The sequence below is a fragment of the Micromys minutus genome (assembly GCF_963924665.1).
Source record: "Micromys minutus genome assembly, chromosome: 17".
Classification (NCBI taxonomy): Eukaryota; Metazoa; Chordata; class Mammalia; order Rodentia; family Muridae; genus Micromys; species Micromys minutus.
In genome coordinates, this window is record NC_137952.1 from 51044278 (window position 1) to 51062400 (window position 18123).

Genomic DNA, 18123 nt, shown 5'->3' on the forward strand with positions numbered 1-18123 from the left:
AGCTCCTTGCCTACTAGAACTCTCCTGTCCAGAACAGTCGATACAAGCCACAGGGGGCTATTTCCATTTAAATTAATTAAAATTAAATGAGTTGGAAATTTTAGCTCCCCACTCTCATTTGCCCTCCCCCCCGCTCAAACAGCTAGGCATGCTACCTTCAAAATGCAGTCATCATCACAGAATATTCTAGAATACCTAAACCTTATAAAACTCTAGCCAATAAATAATATTATTTATTATCTCTACTCAATTCTCCCTCCTTCTCTCCAGTCCAGCAATCTTAAGATGTGCCCCAAGCTCAGAAGGCAAATCTTTGCTTTTCTTTTTTGTAAATGTCCTTTCCCACAGTCTAAACTGACAATCCCATTCATTTGCAGCGACCAACACATTCAACTAAACCTTACTCTGCTCTTGTTTTTGTTGTTGTTGTTGTTGTTTCTGGCTCATGAAACCCGCCTAAATATCACAGCATTGTTTTTTTAAGACTGTTATCTTCATCCCACATCCTAAGGGGACAATATGTCCTCCACTACAGCAGGGATTTTATCATGTGAACTAGATGAAGATCACCTCGGAAGAACCAGCAAATGTCCTCTTCCTGAAGGACAAGACCCAACAGCCAGACCTGATTGGGTAGGAACCGTAACAGGATGAGGGTGGTCAGGGACCAGAGGTTGAACCCAGAACAAGGCACTGCCTTTCAAATGGTTCTTGAAAGGGTCGTGGCATTCAGTAATAACGTGAACGAGTCTAATAATCCAGATTCCTTCTGTTAAGACCTCGGACGGTGAACTTGTCCTCAGTCCTTTCCTTCATTACTGTTGTTGATTTCTTTTTAAAATAAATAGCCACTTTTGTCTTCTCACCTGTCCCCCACCCCCACCCCCGTCTTAGCCTCTGGTTGAGGTGCTAACGATGTACCTAGGAGGCAGCTGGAAGAAGGTATGGGAGGAAAGAGGCGGGAAGCAAGAGAAAGCCACTAATTGGGCAATCAGCCCTGAGTAATTGAAAGTTAATTACAGTTCAGTTTCTTTCCACTTCTGAAGAATCCCGGTTCTTTGAGGTGTGAGTCGGCTCAGACCTTTTATTTCTAAGGTGTTGCTTCAGATTGTGCACCCGAGGGCTAGGCCAGGTTTCCGGTGAGTATGACATTGACAAGAAGTCCACACCTCCTGTGTCCCTTTACCTTACCTGCCAGAAATTTCCCTAACACGGTTTTGTTTGTCAAGACAGGCCCTTGCTATGGATTCCAGGACAATCAGTCACTCTAGAACCAAGCCTCAAACCCAGTTCCCTCTCCCAGGACTTTTGAGTCAGTGCCAAGCTTGCTTGTAGAAGAACAACTCCCATCCGAGTACATTTTGTTGCCCCCTTGGCTCTTTCTCCAGAGGACCGGGGTGAGGGTGTGAAGCCAGGAAGCAGTCCCTGCTCTGTTGAAGTCTTCAGGCGTGTGATGCTGCTTAGCTAAAAAAAAAAAAAAAAAAAAATGTGGATTTTACAATAGATAGTTTGACTCATCCGGTGGAGGCTCTGAGGAGTCCAGAGGGATGGACAGTACCATCCAGACTGAGGCTTACACAATGGCGTTTGAAATGAGAAAGCTAACAGACTGTGCGGCCTTCAGCCACGGTCTCCGGAGCTTCCTTTGGTGTCTGAGCAAAGCTTCTTTGAAACGGAGTGTTCCTAAGCATCAGTTCCCGCTGGACAGGGTTTCAGATTCCAACTCTGAAATACGCATTCTGATGTTGCCAACTCTACTGTCCCGCTACCATTAGGAACAGCATTGTCTTAGCTGCTCACACGTTTCCCCTGAGAGCTTTTATCTTTGGGCAAATCCTCCTAAGACTAATCCCTGGGCACTAACTATATTTAATTTTTTTTCTCATCTTGGATGGCTTATGGTAGAGACCACATACCAAACATGAACGATCCTTTGTGTGTCTCCCACACGGTGTGGAAACAGTGAATCCTCATCTATTCCTATAAAGTTACCCATGTCTGCTTTTAAAGAAAATTTCATCTCAGTGCCCATTATTTTCTTGTGACAGGCCAGCCCCTTATTTTCCTTTTTTTTATTAGGGAGAAATTTTCTTGTTTTTAAGTGTTGTTTCGTGGAGAAGCACAAAGCCCAGTCCTCCGGTCTCCTTTTCACAGGCCCCGTAACGGGGTCTAATGTGCATCCATTACGAGAATGCTCTTTGTGTAGTAAGACCAGACTCATGTGTGGATCAAAAAGAAAAAAGAAATGTCCTCCCATTACCACTTCAGAATCCTGTTTGCCTCCAAAGAGAGTAAACAGGATTATGTATCATTAATAGTATTTAGAATAAGAGCCTTCACATATGCATCACGCCCCACAAAACAGCAGCTCCTACATTCTCACGGAGCACATGGGATGGGCTCATTATCCTACACTGGGAGGTGAGGAAACAGGGGATAAAGGGTCCCTGGGGTCTGGGCTTATTGGCAAAAGAAGAAAGATGGAGACCTCGGCACAGTTCTTAGCAGAAAGGACGAAGCAGCCCACATTTAAATGGATTTCCTGTTGTCTTGTCAATGCAGATTCTCAGCCCTCAGCCAGGATCATGAAAGTGTCACTTACAGAAGGTGAAACCTTTGAGGAAATTCTATAGAACCCCTGAAAAGCAACAGCAACAACCTCACCTCTTTAAATAAACCCAAACCACAAGAATCCTGCTTTGGCTGTCACAACAATAGGAACAGAACCAGACAACAAGACCATGCAACCACCAGCATCCCATAACCCCAGAGCTCCCCACCCATCGCCTCTGCCCCACATACTGGGCTCCCAAATCTCCAGGCATTGCACATGCCGTCAACTTAGCTGCCTAAGTGACATTTTCTGAAAATGGGTTTTGTTACTTGGACACAAGGAGTGAGCCCTTGATGTAAAGTTTGTGGCAGGTAGGGGGGGTCTTCCACATTTTAGGACTCTGATGCCTTCCTTTGGGGGTCTTCCATGGTGCTATATTCCTTTTTATACATTCCTTTGGAGTCTGTGGGTGCCAGGAATCGAACCTGGATCCCATGGAAAATCAGCCAGTGCTCTCAACTACTGAGCCATCTGTGGCCAGTGGGACAGTTTAACAGTTCAAGTAGATTTCGATCATCATGAAATAGGGACAGAAGGAAGTATAAGTGATCCCATGTAGACACTCACAAACCCTCCCCTTGTGGACCAGCCTAAGCCAGGTGGAACAATTTAGCCTTAATAGGAGGATGTCAATTTGTGACTGTTTCATAAGGGTAAAAAAATAAATAAATAAAATCTCTTAGTCTTGGTCCTGGTAAACTCACAGCAAGAGCACAGACCCAGCTCACTGGGGGACTTGAACCAGCTCGACAGATGTCTAATTAATGCCTGCTGTCAGCTGCTCAAATGTCACTGACAGGGCTTCTCTCTCTCTCTGTCCTTGAAGCCACTGCTTTAGTGATAAAGATTATGCACTGATGTCGCTGTGCTCCTGGGTTAACGTCGTGGTTGGTAGAATGACAGCCATAGACCGAGCAGCCAAGCAGGTCGTGGTTTCCGAGAACGAGATCGTGTTCTACGACCACCTCATTCTCTGTACGGGGCAGCAGTACCAGGTAAGGCTGTGCAGGTACCAGGGACGCCACTGGCACATGCAGAGATCTCCACCACAATATGCTCACTGAGGTGTGTGGCTCTCTGAGCAAAGAACATCTCCTCTTCCTGCACACCAGCCCCTCATGTTCATGAAAGTGCTCTTCAAGACCCGCACACATGACCAGAATCATGTCTGCAAACCTTCCCGAGAAAGTCATTCCAAGAAAAACATTCTGTTAAAGGAAAGAAAGAAGAAAGAAAGAAAGGTCACAGCTAAGCTAGTTGGGAAAATGTCATTACTAAAGCTGTTGTCCCAAAGTCTAACACTTATGGATCATCATAGCAGACTGCAGACCCAACCAGGCATGCATTTGTGCTAAATTAGTTTATGCCTCAAGAGGCTAGCATTTGGCTGGGGCAATGTGCTCGCGCAGAAGTATTTCAAACATGTGCACCTTCTGTCGGCCCTTATTTTATTTTGTCTCTCAGATATAAAACTAGGAAATCAGATTGACTAGTTTCCCAGTGACCATGCCTTTCTGCTCAAGTTGCTGGGTAGAGCAGAAGCTGTTCCCAGTCTGAGGATTACAGACCTGGGACTCCCATATTACCCTGTGCAGTATCCTTTTGTGGGGTACACAAAAAAAGTATCTTTCCAGTAAATAGGTTTACTTTATAACTTAAGGTCCAGGTCTGAAACTATCTCACCAACATTGTCGATTTGGCAATGGAGCGTGTGTGGTTCCTTCGTATCTCAAAGGCAGGGAGGGGGCAGGCAGCACAGACAGCCCCACAGGTCCTCAGTTTACCCATGGTCCGCATCAGCTGAGAGCCTGGACATCACTGAATGAGTGTTCTCGTCTTTGGCTGCACTTTGAGACCTCCTGGGTGCTTCCAAAATCTAGCCACATCTGTGTTCCCAGGAATTGCCTACTTATTCTAGATGGGGCTGTCCACCTGTGTGCACCAGATGAGCCAAAGCTCGGGCGAAGACCCACGTCAACTTTCTTGACATTAAATCCCTTGCAGGGACACCACACAAATTGTTTACACACTACCCCTAAGCATCCCTTTTAGACAGAGCAGGGAGCTTCAGGGTAGGTTACCCTGAGATTAGAGTGTCTAGCAAGCTCCCCAGGGAAGCCAGTGCTTCTGTGAATGGACCACTCTTTCAGTGGCTTGGATCGATCTCTTTAAAAAAAAATTAGCTTTTATGTTTCAAAGAAGAAGCCTTATTCTCAAAGGGTAGGGAGAAATGTCTTTCTGGTTAAAGAAGAAAGAGAACTGGAGAGACACCTCTTTTTGCTACTTAAGTATTCCTTCTGCTTTTCACTAAAGGAGAAAGAGATATGCTGTGGCCGTTAGCCTAGCCCCCTCACCTGCCCACTGGTTGCAGCCCCTGCCCGCAGCCCCACACTTTGGAAATGGAGCATAGGACTGAAGCAGCTGCCCAGAGACTCGGGCATCTGCCCATGTGTGCCCAGCTGCCCCGGCAGCTTTAGTCAGCAGCACATTAAGCTCTTGCCCTTTTTACAACAGGAAAAATGAGATGAAGAAGTGATAAAGGGGAGTTCCAATTTAATTTTTCCAGAAGGACATAAAAATCAAAGGTACATAGAGTGATGGAGGAAGGGCAGCTGAACTCACTGGGGACCTTCTAGTTCTTACGTCTTTTCCTGTGTCCTTGACTCCAGCTCTCCCATGGTTCCGTCCCACATTTGTAAGCCAAATTAAAATGATGACAGTTTAAACCCATACAGCAAGTAGATGGCATCTCATAAAATGTAATTACAACCCCTAGCCTCTTGTCAGCACGTCCCATCCTAAAACATCCCGCGGTGTTTTTCAATATCCAAATCTACGCCATTTATGTTTTTTGTTCAGAGAACCTGGCCACAAAGCAAAACAGTAAGCCGTGTTGCATAACAGCAGAACAGAGCTGAGGAGGCTAGTTTCCTGTACAGTCTATGCTTATCTCCAAAATCCCCTCTGAGGCACCCAGTTGGTGACATTTCCACTCTTCATCAGCCGTGACCCCCTTCCACCCCCCCCCCAGTTCCAAATAGTGCATTTATGAAACTTTTGGCTTTGCTTCGTCAATGTCATGCTACCCGTCATCGCTCCTTTTTGGAAGAAGATGCAGGTAGCTCACTTTTAACACCCTTGGACTCTGCAATTCACTCTTTCCATCAATACTTAAAATATTTTTATTTATTTATTTGTGTCTATGCAAATGTCTGCTGAGGGCAGAAGAGGCCATCAGGTCCCAAGGTGCTTAAGTAGCAGGCATTTGTGAGCCATGTACTGTGAGTTCAGAATGATTTGATTACTGAGAACCAAACTTGGGTCCTCTAGGGGAGGAGCAAGTGCTGGTAGCAGCTAAGCCATCTCCCCACTGTGATCATTTTTACTGGCAAGTACATGCCGGCTTTGAACATTACTCCCAGCTTGTTTCCTAGTGGGAAGCACAGGGCCACAGGAGTCATGGACTGTTATGGAAAAGTGGGGATATGCCTTCCCATGCCAAGAATTTGGCAACCTCTTTGAAAGAAGGATAAAACTTGGTCCAAGTCAAATGAGTTTAGCATTGGCCAGGAAAAACAAAACAAAACAGACAAAAAGACTAGAGACACATGCGCGGGCTATGGAGGGATGATGACCACCAGAAGCCAATAATCGGCGGGTCATCCCCCGCCAGGTGAGAGACAAAGCCACAGGGATAACCTGGGTGTGGTTCAGAAACACAATGTCTACAGTTACACATCTGTTGCAGTGAATAATAAAATAATGGCTTATGGTATTATTGGTCCCCAAGGTCTCACTCCTTGGACGCCACTCCAGTGTGGAACCGAGCGCACAGACTCTGTCATTCTGTCCACAAGCCGCCCTCTCCAAGAGGTTCCCTTCCCAGGTGGTTTACTCCACCCGCCCCTGCTGCTTCTGTCCCGCGTGGATACAACTGTCCCTGCAGGTTCCTTTTCTCCACTGCCCGGCACAAACATGACTCCAAAGACTGGTTGCCGTTCAAGCAGGTTTATGTATTAAATTCTCAATCCACAAACTACACAATAAGCTTACACCCAATGGACAAAGATACAAACTGCCCCTATATATATGAGATAAAAAGACCTACAGAAACATTAAAATATTCATATCTACCTATCTCCAATTAAGACCACCTGGATCCAGATCCTCCTTCCCCAGCTCCATCTTGCTAGTTTCAGCCATCCCCTTCCACCTCCCACCTCCACTGACTTCCTCTCCTCAACCTTTCCCCGCCCATCTCTTTCCTGTCCAATCATGTACTGCCTTAACACAAATCTGCACACACCCTCCAGACCAGATAAGTAAAAAATGTGTGGCTGAAGGTAACAGAGTTGGCTACAGACAGATTGGGAAGGCCGGATACACACACATTGCTGTCCCTCTTGGGAACAGACCCTGGGAGAGCGTCTCTGTGTGAGACCTGGAGTCCGGTGAGGACAACAGAAGGGACAGAAGCCTCCTGTCATCCAGGAGCTGCAGCGTGTGTCTGCTCTCTGGACAGCCTTATAGCGAGAATCGACTCCTTAGCCCAGACAGGAATCAGCTGCCCCATGGGTTCCAAGCAAAAGCAACAGGTTTTTGTTGTTGTTTTTCTTCTCAGTTAGTTACATTCTGGCAAATGTCAAAGAGTGGGACATTTCTCATTGTCTCAGGGACGCTGGGGACAGGCAGTGAACAAATTTTCAGAAGAAAAAAATAACAGATTGTCAAATGCTCCTCTTAAAAGTAAAACGGACCAGAGGCACATACAACCTCCGGTCTGACACTAAATGAGAAGAGAAAACAGGACTAACTAGGGACTCGGAATCCAAGAGGAGGGGTGACAGTCCCAGAAGGCAAGCAGCAGCCATTTTTTCTATGTGAGACCCCAGGAAAACGGTCTCCTGTCCTTTTCTGCTCCCATTTGTCCTCGAGATCATGAACAAGGAGTTGGGAATTATACTGTCATCAGAGGACACAGGTGGCAGCCCCATGAATGATTTCAAACAGCGATATAAAGAGTTTCCATAAAATGTAGGCATACCTACTAAACAGAAAGATCATCATCAGTTCAAACTAATGCAATAAAGGTCAGGACGTCGACCGCACCGGGAAGAGCGGAGCTTGAGGAGGAGGCGTTGTCTACAAACCAACAAAGCCCAAAGGGGGCATTTTGGTGGTAAAGCCTTTCTGCTGGGAGGGACTGAGCCAAAGAGTGCCAAGGAGCAAGGTAAAGAAATTCACCCGCCAAATCCTGGGCAAGGTAAAAGGTGAGAAAAAGAAAGGTAAAGGAGAGAGTACAGACAGAGTGACTCGGGGAAATTCAGGTTCTAGCAGACACTCTCATGATGAGCTGCAATCAAATGACCTCTCACCCTTTTTCAAATTAAAAGGCGGTTAAGGGCTGGAGAGGCAGCCCAGTGACTAAGAGCACTTGCTGCTCTTCCAGGGGATCTGAGTTCAGTGCCCAGCACTCTCGTCGGAAAACTCACCACCACGTGCAACCCCAGCTCCAGGAGACCCAATGCTGTCTTCTGGTCTTCAGTGGTATCAACACACGTGTGGCGCACACTCACAGAGATACATGCTTCTAAAAGAAGTGCCCACCAAGGAGCCAGTGGGACGGCTCCGTGCATAAATACTGGTACTTGCTTCGAAGACTACAGCCTGCGTTTGAACCCTGGAACTCACATGGTCTCACTCGAGATCTGACTCCTGTGAGTTGTCCTCTGATCTCCACCTGTGCACCATGGCGGGCGTGCCCCTCCCTGGGAAACAGATAAAGGTAAAGACCTGTTACGAGCTTGAGAGATGGCTCAGTGATTAAGAGCATGGAGCTGCGGCTCTTCTGCCCTTCCGGGGGTCCCGAGCTGCGTTCCCAGCACCTGTGCTGAGCGGCTCGAAACTAACTTCGGGGAACTTCCACTCCAGGCAATCAGGGCTCTGGGCTCCACATACTCATGCCCCAACAAAGACACACACACAGACACACACACACACATACACACAGAGACACACACATGAGCACACAGAGACACACAGACGTACAGACAGACACACAGACACAGAATCATAGACACACAGATACACACAGACACACAGAGAGACATACACACACAGACAGATACAGACACATATAGAGACACACACAGACAGACACACACAAACACACACATAGACATACACAGACACACACATGGACACACACAGACAGATACAGACACATATAGAGACATACACAGACAGACAAACACAAACACACATACATAGACACAAACAGATACACACACATGCACATAAATGTAAAAACTAAAAACAAAACATTAAAATGTTAAAAGGAAAAATACACAGTGACAGACTATTGTAGAAAATCCACAAAAGCAGCACTAGAAATACCCAACACAGGAAAACTGGAGAAAGAAAGGTATTAACATGAACAAAGGGTGAAATTCCGGATGCCTGCGTATAGCAGCTTCAAACTCCGTCCCTGCTGAACACGATTTTTATCAAAGGACACTCCACGAAAACAGAAAGTCCTGGTGGTTCTATTCACTTCCTAGAACTGCACTTATGAAGAGAAAGAACAAACTGAGCCCCTGCAGAGGCTTGGAGTCCCCCGGATGCTTAGGATGAAGACTCGGAATTGACAAGGTGGTCAGCCGGCCCTCAGGCCCTTCTGGGGTTGTTATGTACGAAGGCTCATGCATTATGGCCCAGAGTTGGGGCATCTGCCCAGAAAGATACAAACACTGTAGTTTCTCGGGCCTGGGAGAAGAGCAGACTGCCCCGCACCTCTCCTCGGGGTGATAACAATCCCCTCAGGCTAGTGAGTGTTTTTGATGAGACAATCAAGGTGGCTGATGCAAAACTCACAGTCACTGTAAGGTTGGTGGCATGCCATCATCCCCATTCTATACGGTGACTATGGTCAGGGTCTGAGGGGAAAGAAGGTCATGATTGATCCTTGTACTGCAAGCAGACTGTGTGCCTCTGTCACTGCTGAACTCCTCCCGACTCGCACACAGTTTGTCTCCCCCTGTGGATCCCACACAGGACACACCTGCCTGTCTTCCACCAAAGGCTCAACGGGCCTTTCTCAGTTCCCCAGGCTGCAGGCAAGAGAAGTGGCCTACAGGGCAACCTCGAGCAACAGTGCCATTTCATTTGGCACCAACAACTGTGTTTGTTCAGTTTTAATTTGAATCAAAAGTAAAAAGTCAAGAGTCTCCATGCAAACCCAACGCTTTGACATTTCTTGAGAAATCGGGTTTGGCCATCCTGAGCCTGCGTTCATCCCTGGCAATGGCTGAACGTTTTGGCTAAGGCACATGACTTCTGGTTGCCAGGGTGTCTTCAACGTGAAGAACCAGTGCTGGTCATTGCCATTTATAGGGGTTTCGTTGTCATTTTCTTAGTGCAGGGGAAAGCTCTGTGTCGACAGCAAGAGAGAAGCCATGTAGAGGAAAGCTCTGTATGAGAGACGGGGCACGGAGGGAGAGGGACAGTGAAGTAGACAGTTTCTCCCCTGATAAAGTGAGCAGCTTTTTAGGTAAATGGCAGTCTTCTGTTTCCTGCCAGGCCCATCTGTACTGGTGGACTCCGGCACCCGAAGAAGACAGCTTTAACTGCACATATCTGCCATCTCCAAAGATCCCTGATCTTGGGCAGGCCACTATAGCTAACCCCTCTCCCCATGAAGGACAGAATCTCGTGGGGAGGACACTTCTGGAGTCCCAGGACTAAGCTAGAGAAGCTTAGTGTAAAGCTGCTTTTCCCAAGACCTCTTCCCTGGAGACTCAGCTCCTACAGAGCGAGATGCCGAAGTTATTAGTGGGCATTCCAGACCGCGGAGAGCAGCTTTAGGACGGTTGATGGCAACATGTTAGCTTGAGATAGTTGGTATATCCTTTGGGGGAAAGGGAAAGAACTGATAGTTATGCCCAGATGAGTCCACTGCAGAGCCTCAAGTCAGCATTAACATTTGAGTCTTCTCAGCCAAGCCCCCAGACAGCGCATCACAGAGAGCAGCGGCCCCTTGACTTGTCCTGCCTAGATAACAGACCTACAAAAGCCGTATGGGTCAGAATGGATCGGCTGGTTTCTGCCGCTGAATTTTGGAATAATTGATTACATAGTGTTAGGTAACTCAAGCAATTCGGTCTAAGAGTTGCTTCTCTAAGCGGTCATTCCGTCTGTTTATTTATTTCTTCCCCTCTCTATCAAAACCTAATTAAGTGTATCTGAGGACAGAAAAGGCCACACCACAGTATGGAATGTCACTGTGAATACTTTATTTGCTTCTAGCCCTATCAACTCTGATTCATATCTCCATCATACGCCTCAGGTTCCGTGCCCCACAGGGGCTGACATTGAGCAACACCTGACCAACAGAGAGGTCATGGAGCTAAGTAAGCTACGGTACACCGGGACAGTTCCTTCCAACCTCTTCATTCTCAATGATGAGGAAGACTGCCTGAGGACGCTCGTTTGGCTGAGAAGCAACTCCATCCTCACAGAAGGTAAAGTTACTGTAACGGCAGCCTTTCAGAACAGCGTTTTATTTTTATAATGAGACTCATTCTTCATCTAGTTCCAGTATATAATTAGTGCCTAATTAATTCCAACCAAATCATTCATCTGTCATGCTTTGTTTTCCAGATTAATTTACAACTTGTTGTCATTTTTGGATACCCAGAATGTTTTCTGGGGGAAAGAAAAAGGCTTGAGATAGTTTAATTATCTATAATTATTTTATTACACAAAATGAATATCCGAAGAGCAAAGCATGGCTAAAATCATTAACTAATTAAAGAATAATTTAATAAGCAAACATGTTTAGCAATTATATGGAAAATATGTCTCCCTTTGTGAAGCTGAAAAGACACAGGAGGAGAAAGAAAGGCCGGCACTGGAAGGGCCCTTTTCTTCCTTTTGGACCCATTGTTCTCTTTCTTGCCAATGCCTGCTCTGTCCTCCCCACAAACAGACGCGCCCGTGCGCCAACCACTTTTCGAACCCAACTGCGAAAGGAAAACATTTCCATAAATGCCTGTGCCTCTCAAAAGCACTGGCCAAGCATCTTCTTCACCCTCGTTTGGCTTTCATTGACATTATTTGACAAGTGAAACAACCAGAACCAAGCCTGGCAGCCCAAGGGTCTTTGGTTGAAACCCGGAACCCAGGAAACAGAGGTGACCCTGCGTGTGGCTGGGTCCCACCCCACCTGTGGTTCAGGCAAAAAGGCCCCTCAGTGCCTAGAAAGAAAGCATCAAATTGCCAAGTTTAGCATCTTCGTATGTTAGTGTTACTCCACTCATCAATACAGTTGACTCAGTAGAATTAAATGCAGATTCTTCTGATCTTCAGCTAGTGACTTAAGTCTCCTAAAACCCCCAGTCGGTGTATTCAGGACAAGAAAGTTAATGGGTATCAAATAACATCCACGCCATTGCTACATTCTATTTGCTAATACTATGTGGAGTGTTTGTCTCTAAATTTATGAATGAGGTGACCTGTTATTTTCTTTGATAGGCTTTCCTCGTCAAGTTTTTAGACTCAGGAGAACACTAGTATCAGAAGGCCATCTGGCTCTTGCCATATTTCCAGGGAGCTTGGATTAAGCTAAAGATCAGGCATGGATCATCGTAAACCCAAGTGGGTCTGGAATCCTTGGGAGAGTGGCGTGTGCAAATCCATCCAGCAAGCAGATGGAGAACTTGTCATAAAGTATTCCCAGATTTCTATTCTTTCTGTGTTTAAACTCATTTCATCATCTTACTCTTTAAAAAAAAAAAAAAAACATAGCCACCATAGATTTAACAATCTCTATGTAGGCTTCAGGATTTACAGGGGATTGTCTGATCCAGGAGAGGTAGCGCACGGTCATTGTAAAACGCTAGGAAGAAAATGCCTTGAAGGACATGCAGTCTTTACTGAGGATATTCACGCCTGAGGCTGCAGTAAGAGAGCAGCCGCCCAAATGCCTGGGCATGGCTGGGTGCCAGAAAACCTTTACAATACCAGGTAACGAGCCATGTTCGAGGAACCCTCTTTAATCTATATAACTTGAGGCAAGTTATATCAAATTATCAGACTCAAAGCAGGACATAAACTCATTGAAAGCGGAGGATGTGGTGTACCCAAGGATTCTAACGGGCCTGACGGGGCGGTGCTTTGACCTTGAAAGTTGTGTATTTGGGGTGCTAGAAACACCTTGACCGAGAAATGAGCCTCTGAGAGCAGCATGCAAGCTCTTCCGGTTGAACCCAGTAGCAGGCAAGAAGCACTTCAGTCTCCCTCCAGTGTCTTCTCTTATTTTCTTGGTTCTCAAATGTAAGGGAAGAACCTGCCCTTCTGTGACATGGCTGTCAGAAACAGTGAGTCTTTGGAAGGCCCTTAAAGAGGAGTGCCATTGGGTTGTTTGCTTGTGTGGTTGCATGCATGCTTGGTTTTTGTTTGTTTGTTTGTTTGTTTGAGATGTAGGATTGTCTGCTACCATTGTGAAGCTTCTCTGAGAGCCTGTTCTTGTCCTCTCAAGGGCCAGGATAAGGTGTGTGTAAACCAGTTCCTCGTCTTAAATACAGACTGTCTTCCCCAGGTCACCCAGCTAGGTGTTCTTCCCATAGAGGCCAGGCTTGAAGAAACCCAGTCCAGCCCAGTTAAATTGGCTTTGTCTAGAGTCCTTTTCAAATGACTTCTCATGTGTGAAACCATAAGAAGGAAAGCATTACCTCCTGCCTTAAGGAAACTCTGTGTGTAGCTTTTTCCATAATTCAAGTCATATTCAGGCATGATTTTAATTAGTCCCACCCAGACCATGGTCTTGAACTTTTTTTTTTTTTTGTCCCTTCCTCTAGTACCCACACTCCTCCAGACCCTTCCCTGCTCCCACTTAAAATGCAGAATCAATCACTGGAACACAGTCTGAATGCCAGGACAGGGGTGCCTGGAATAGTCTCCCGGTTGGCTACAGAAAGCGTATCTGCATGTGGGAGCTAAGAGCCAACAACAGACTGAGCTCACAGTGCAGCTCAGAGCAAAGGCAGCGTGGACCCCAACTGAGAGCCCCCAACAAATCCTAGTCTTTGCAGCAACTGATGGCGTGCTCTGCATCGAGGGCAGACCCTCGGGAAAGCATTTGCACTCCATCCTGCCGGTCACCTCGATGACATCTTATCTCCTCCCTGAGCTCTTGTGAGTCTCATCGCTGGACTTTCATTTTTATTTTCTATTAAAAATCATTGTTTCATATACATATTCTTATCACAGTTTCCCCGCCCTCATCTCCTCCCAGATTCTCCTTTCCTTTCTACCCATCCAACCCCATGCCTTCTTTCTCCCTCTCCTTGGAAAACTAATAGGCAAACAAACAAGCTGGAATAAAACAAAATCAACAAATAGGAGAAAAAGAAAAGAAAAAAAAATCACTATAAGCACACACATACAAACTATAAAAACACAACATCAGAAACCATACACATAAGTAAGAGAATAGTCAGGTGAAAAAAAAAAAAAAAGGCCTAGCAAAGCATTATGAAATTAAAAAATACCATTCAGTTTATTTTGTGTTGGTCATCTAGCTAGTGGGCATGGAGTGTGTGTGTGTGTGTGTGTGTGTGTGTGTGTGTGTGTGATTTATTTCAATATCATTTGTACTCACACCAAGTCTAGTATATGGTGAATATTCAGTAAGGTTTCAGTGACTACAAATGTACTCATGAAGGTAGCTCATGGTGTTAATGTTTGGGATTTTGAAACGGGGTCTTGCTGTGTAACACAGACTGGCCTTGAACCGTTGCTCTCTCTGCCTCAGCTTTCTGGGTTCTGGGATTCCAGGTGCACATCGTGTGACCAGCAGAGTCACAGCATAACTTCTGACTCTCAGCTTCACCTGGAAATTGGTGGCCAGTTGTGATGAAGACAGACTCTTGGCTGAGGTTGATGGCACTCAAAAAATAAATAAAACAAGATGAAACTTCGCTTTTCCTGCAAGGATGCACACTGGCTGAGCAGCCTCGGGGAAATTCCTTGCACTGAATAACACTTTTGTCAGGTTTGGGCTTGTTCAGTTTCGGGCCCCGCCACTTTCTTGAGAAAGTTATTGAAGCCCTTTGTTAGACTCTGGATGATAGTTTCCGCACATGGTTGTTGGGAGGATTTGAGGAGTCAAATGAGTTGTTCCTTAGTTCAGTGTCTCAGCCACAAGAGGATTCAGTAGACACACCCGTTCTAAGTGTTACGGTAGCTCTCTCTATCTGCTTTCCCTTCCCAAAGGTTTCAGTTACCACTTTCAGTTGGTTAACTGCAAATATTGAATGGGACCTTTAAAGGATATGAAAATACTAAGTGGAATTTCTTCAGTTTTAAATTGGACACTGTTCTCAGGAGCACAATGAAATCTTATACAGTCTCACCAGGACATGAGCCATTCTTTTGTCTAGTGTATCCAATCTGTGTACACTGCACACCGGTTAGTCACTTAGTTGCCTTCCTGGTTATCAGAGCCACTGTTACAACATGGCAATACTGGTCTCTAAGTATTTTATTTAATGACCTCAAAATACAAGAATAATGATATTGACAGTTCAGCTTTGTGCAAAGAAAAGCCACAGGATGGGTCCTTGAAGTGAATATGTAAATGTTTGTGGCAGGTATGTATTTCTGGAGAGAAATATCATATATGTGGATGGTTTCCGTCATCCAGTACTAGTCTCAGAATGGGCCATACTGATGGAGATGCTGTGACCTGAAGAAGTCCTTGGCGTATGGATTTCAGCATGTGCTGAGCATACTGGACCTCAGGGGTATTGGGTTTCACATGGAAGATTAAAATCCATGCACACACGTGTGTGTTTATGTAGAGGCATTGTGGCCTTCATGAGAGCCTGGGAGATCATTAAGGCATTGAGCTCCCCTTTAACAGGGGCAGAATAAACATGCTTTATATCTGTTTATTCTGGGTTGGGAGGTAGGAAGATTTAATTGTTCTCAAAAGACAGTGGGCCAGGCACTGCCTCTGGGTTGCCAGCACAATGAGTATTCTAAGGGTATCAGAAGGGCAGCCAATAGTGCCCAGGGCACTGCTGTATAGAAGCCTAGAGCTCACACAGCGTCCTGCACCTGAACACGCTGCCCAGACACACTATCAACACAGTCAACCTGACTGTGAGCAACAAGAAGATATTCAAGATGAAGAATGGTTCATTTTCTGAATTAACTCTCTAAAGAATTCATGCTGCTGGAGGCCATGTTGGTGCCCGTTTCTCATGCTGTCAACAGAGGGCGTGTTGATGACCATCACCTGTGCTCTTCAGGCCGATACCCGTGACAGATGCTGCTGACTGCTGTGGGCAAGGAAACATCTATTGCAGTTCTCACAGCTGACAGCGAGAGACGTTGTGTGACAACCTCGTTCCCCAGCCCCTTCCCAAAAGAAACAGTTTAGTGAGGAAGCTTTCGAAGGGCGTCTTTTAAAAGACGTCATAAAGATGCTAAAGTGTAGCTCTTCACAGCTGATGGCTTCTGATGGGGACTGGAGGTGGTGAAGGACTCATTTTTCTTTAAGATGCTGGCCCCTGGGAGTTTGGCCATGAACACAAACTGAACTGGGTGGGGTTTTTGGGGAGAGTGCATAAGGGTGGGAGGGTGGACCTGGGAGGAATGGAAAGTGAGTGTGATAAGGGGGCACTGTATGAAATTCCCAAATAACTAATAAAATATTATGTTGAGGGAGAAGACAGTGGACTAATACTTGGTCTGGGTAGCCAGCTCGTGAAAGGCAGAAGATGAAAGTTCAGTAGCACATAGAAGGTGGACGCTGTGGTCACAGGTGTCTGCCCAGGGTCAAGTGTAACTGGTTCCTGAGAAATAAGAACTCAGTGGAGAGTGATGGATCAAGGGGCTACGGCAGAGGTGATCTTGTGATCTGCATTTGCATGTCAGCAGAGAGAAATTGACCTAAAAATCAGGCTACCGAGGATGGTAACAGTCAGAGGAGGTCGCGCAGCCCTAGGCAGGAGAGCCAGAAATGGTCATCTTTACGTTTGGTGGTTCAGTGAAGCACAACCGCTTCTAGTTCATTCTCCAGTTAATTGTGGGATCGTTGGTATCTGAGGCAGAGCCAGGGAGTCTGACATGTCATAAAAAGAATAAGGCTGTGTTCCTTCCTGACTCCAGAAAGATGGGCTACAGCTCCCTGTGGCTGAGTTGGATACAGGAATGTGGAAATTCTTTGTAATAGCTTTTTTTTTTTTTTTTAAATCTCAACTAGTTCCCCTTGTGTACAGGTGGCTGGTGATGGGGGCAGTGGAAAGTAGCCAAAGATAGGGCCCTTTGCCGAAGAATCTGAGAAAAAGAAGCTGAGGCAGGAGGATCACCAAGAGTTCCAGGTTAGCCTGAGCCTCTAAGGAGTGAGACTGTTTATGGGTTAGCAAGAGAGGCCAGCAGATACAAGCTCTTGCTGTGCAGGACTGACAGCCTAAGTTTAGTCCCCAGAACCCACAGCGTAAAGACGAAAGCAAGTTCTAAAAGTGTCCTTTGACCTCCACACATGCACTGTGGCATGCACACTCCTGCATTCATACTGCACGCGCACACGCACACACACACACACACACACACACACACACACACTAGTGCAAAACTCCTCATATCCACTGGCTGTAGGGAGGCTTGTCCATCTCTCTTGGGTCCACCTCCTAAGTCCCAGGAAGAGCTAGACTTGACTTTCCTGCATCACGGTGATTGTTGTAGAAGGGCAGTGGATAGGGGACAGCAGGAACAATAACTGTTCCTGGGAGGAGTAGACTGTCCATTGTACACGCGCAGATGTCACTTCAGAGTCTGGGCCTCTCCCAGCTGCTGTTTGACACCACGGTCCTCTGCTCCCACAGGAGAGCCCGATGGCTATGCTGGAGGCAGCTGAGACTCCATTTTCTGTCCTCTAAAGTTACAGTTGTCAATTACCCCAGCTATGCTCTTGGGGTTCTGGAGAATAGAGTGACGTCACTGCTCAAACGGTGCTCTCAAGTACAAACAAAACCGGGAGTGTTCAGCTGGGGGTGTCCTAGCCGAGCCCAGGAACTGATCCATCGGCACCGTTTGTGGCACTAATTGAAGCTAATTGAGACTCGTCTGCCCTTACCTCCGTACTTCTCACGGAAATGAAAAGGAAGGGTGAAAGTAAAAACAAAGCCAACAAACCCACCCTAAATGGCTTCGAATGGATGAATTATTTTCATCTGCGGCTAAATACAGTTTACTGCCTTATTAAACGCATGCTTGTTGGAGGGACAAACATTAAAATTCCAGTGCACGAGTCACCGGCGACAGAACCTTTGTTGCAGCGAAACATTCTTCCCTTCATGTCTGGCAGGGGAAAAATGAGGCAGGTCAGGCTGGGGTCAGAGAAACCTTATGCTCTGATTTACACAAAGCAGAAAGAGTATTGTCTGTTTGTAGGCGAGAGAGGCTTTGTCAACAAGTGTTTTTTTTTTTTTTTTTTTTCTGTA

The 18123-nt window shown here is 46.1% G+C and overlaps 1 protein-coding gene across 1 annotated transcript in view; it reads left to right on the forward strand.

Moving 5' to 3' along the window:
* The window catches only part of CFAP61 (cilia and flagella associated protein 61), a gene marked incomplete at both ends in the record, with an annotated part of 250940 nt that overhangs the window by 152296 nt on the left and 80521 nt on the right, over positions 1-18123 (forward strand). Inside the window, 2 exons of the mRNA XM_080930962.1 lie at positions 3441-3609; positions 10959-11133. Coding sequence (XP_080787088.1) covers positions 3441-3609; positions 10959-11133 — 344 coding nt within the window. The remainder of the gene's footprint in view (positions 1-3440; positions 3610-10958; positions 11134-18123) is intronic.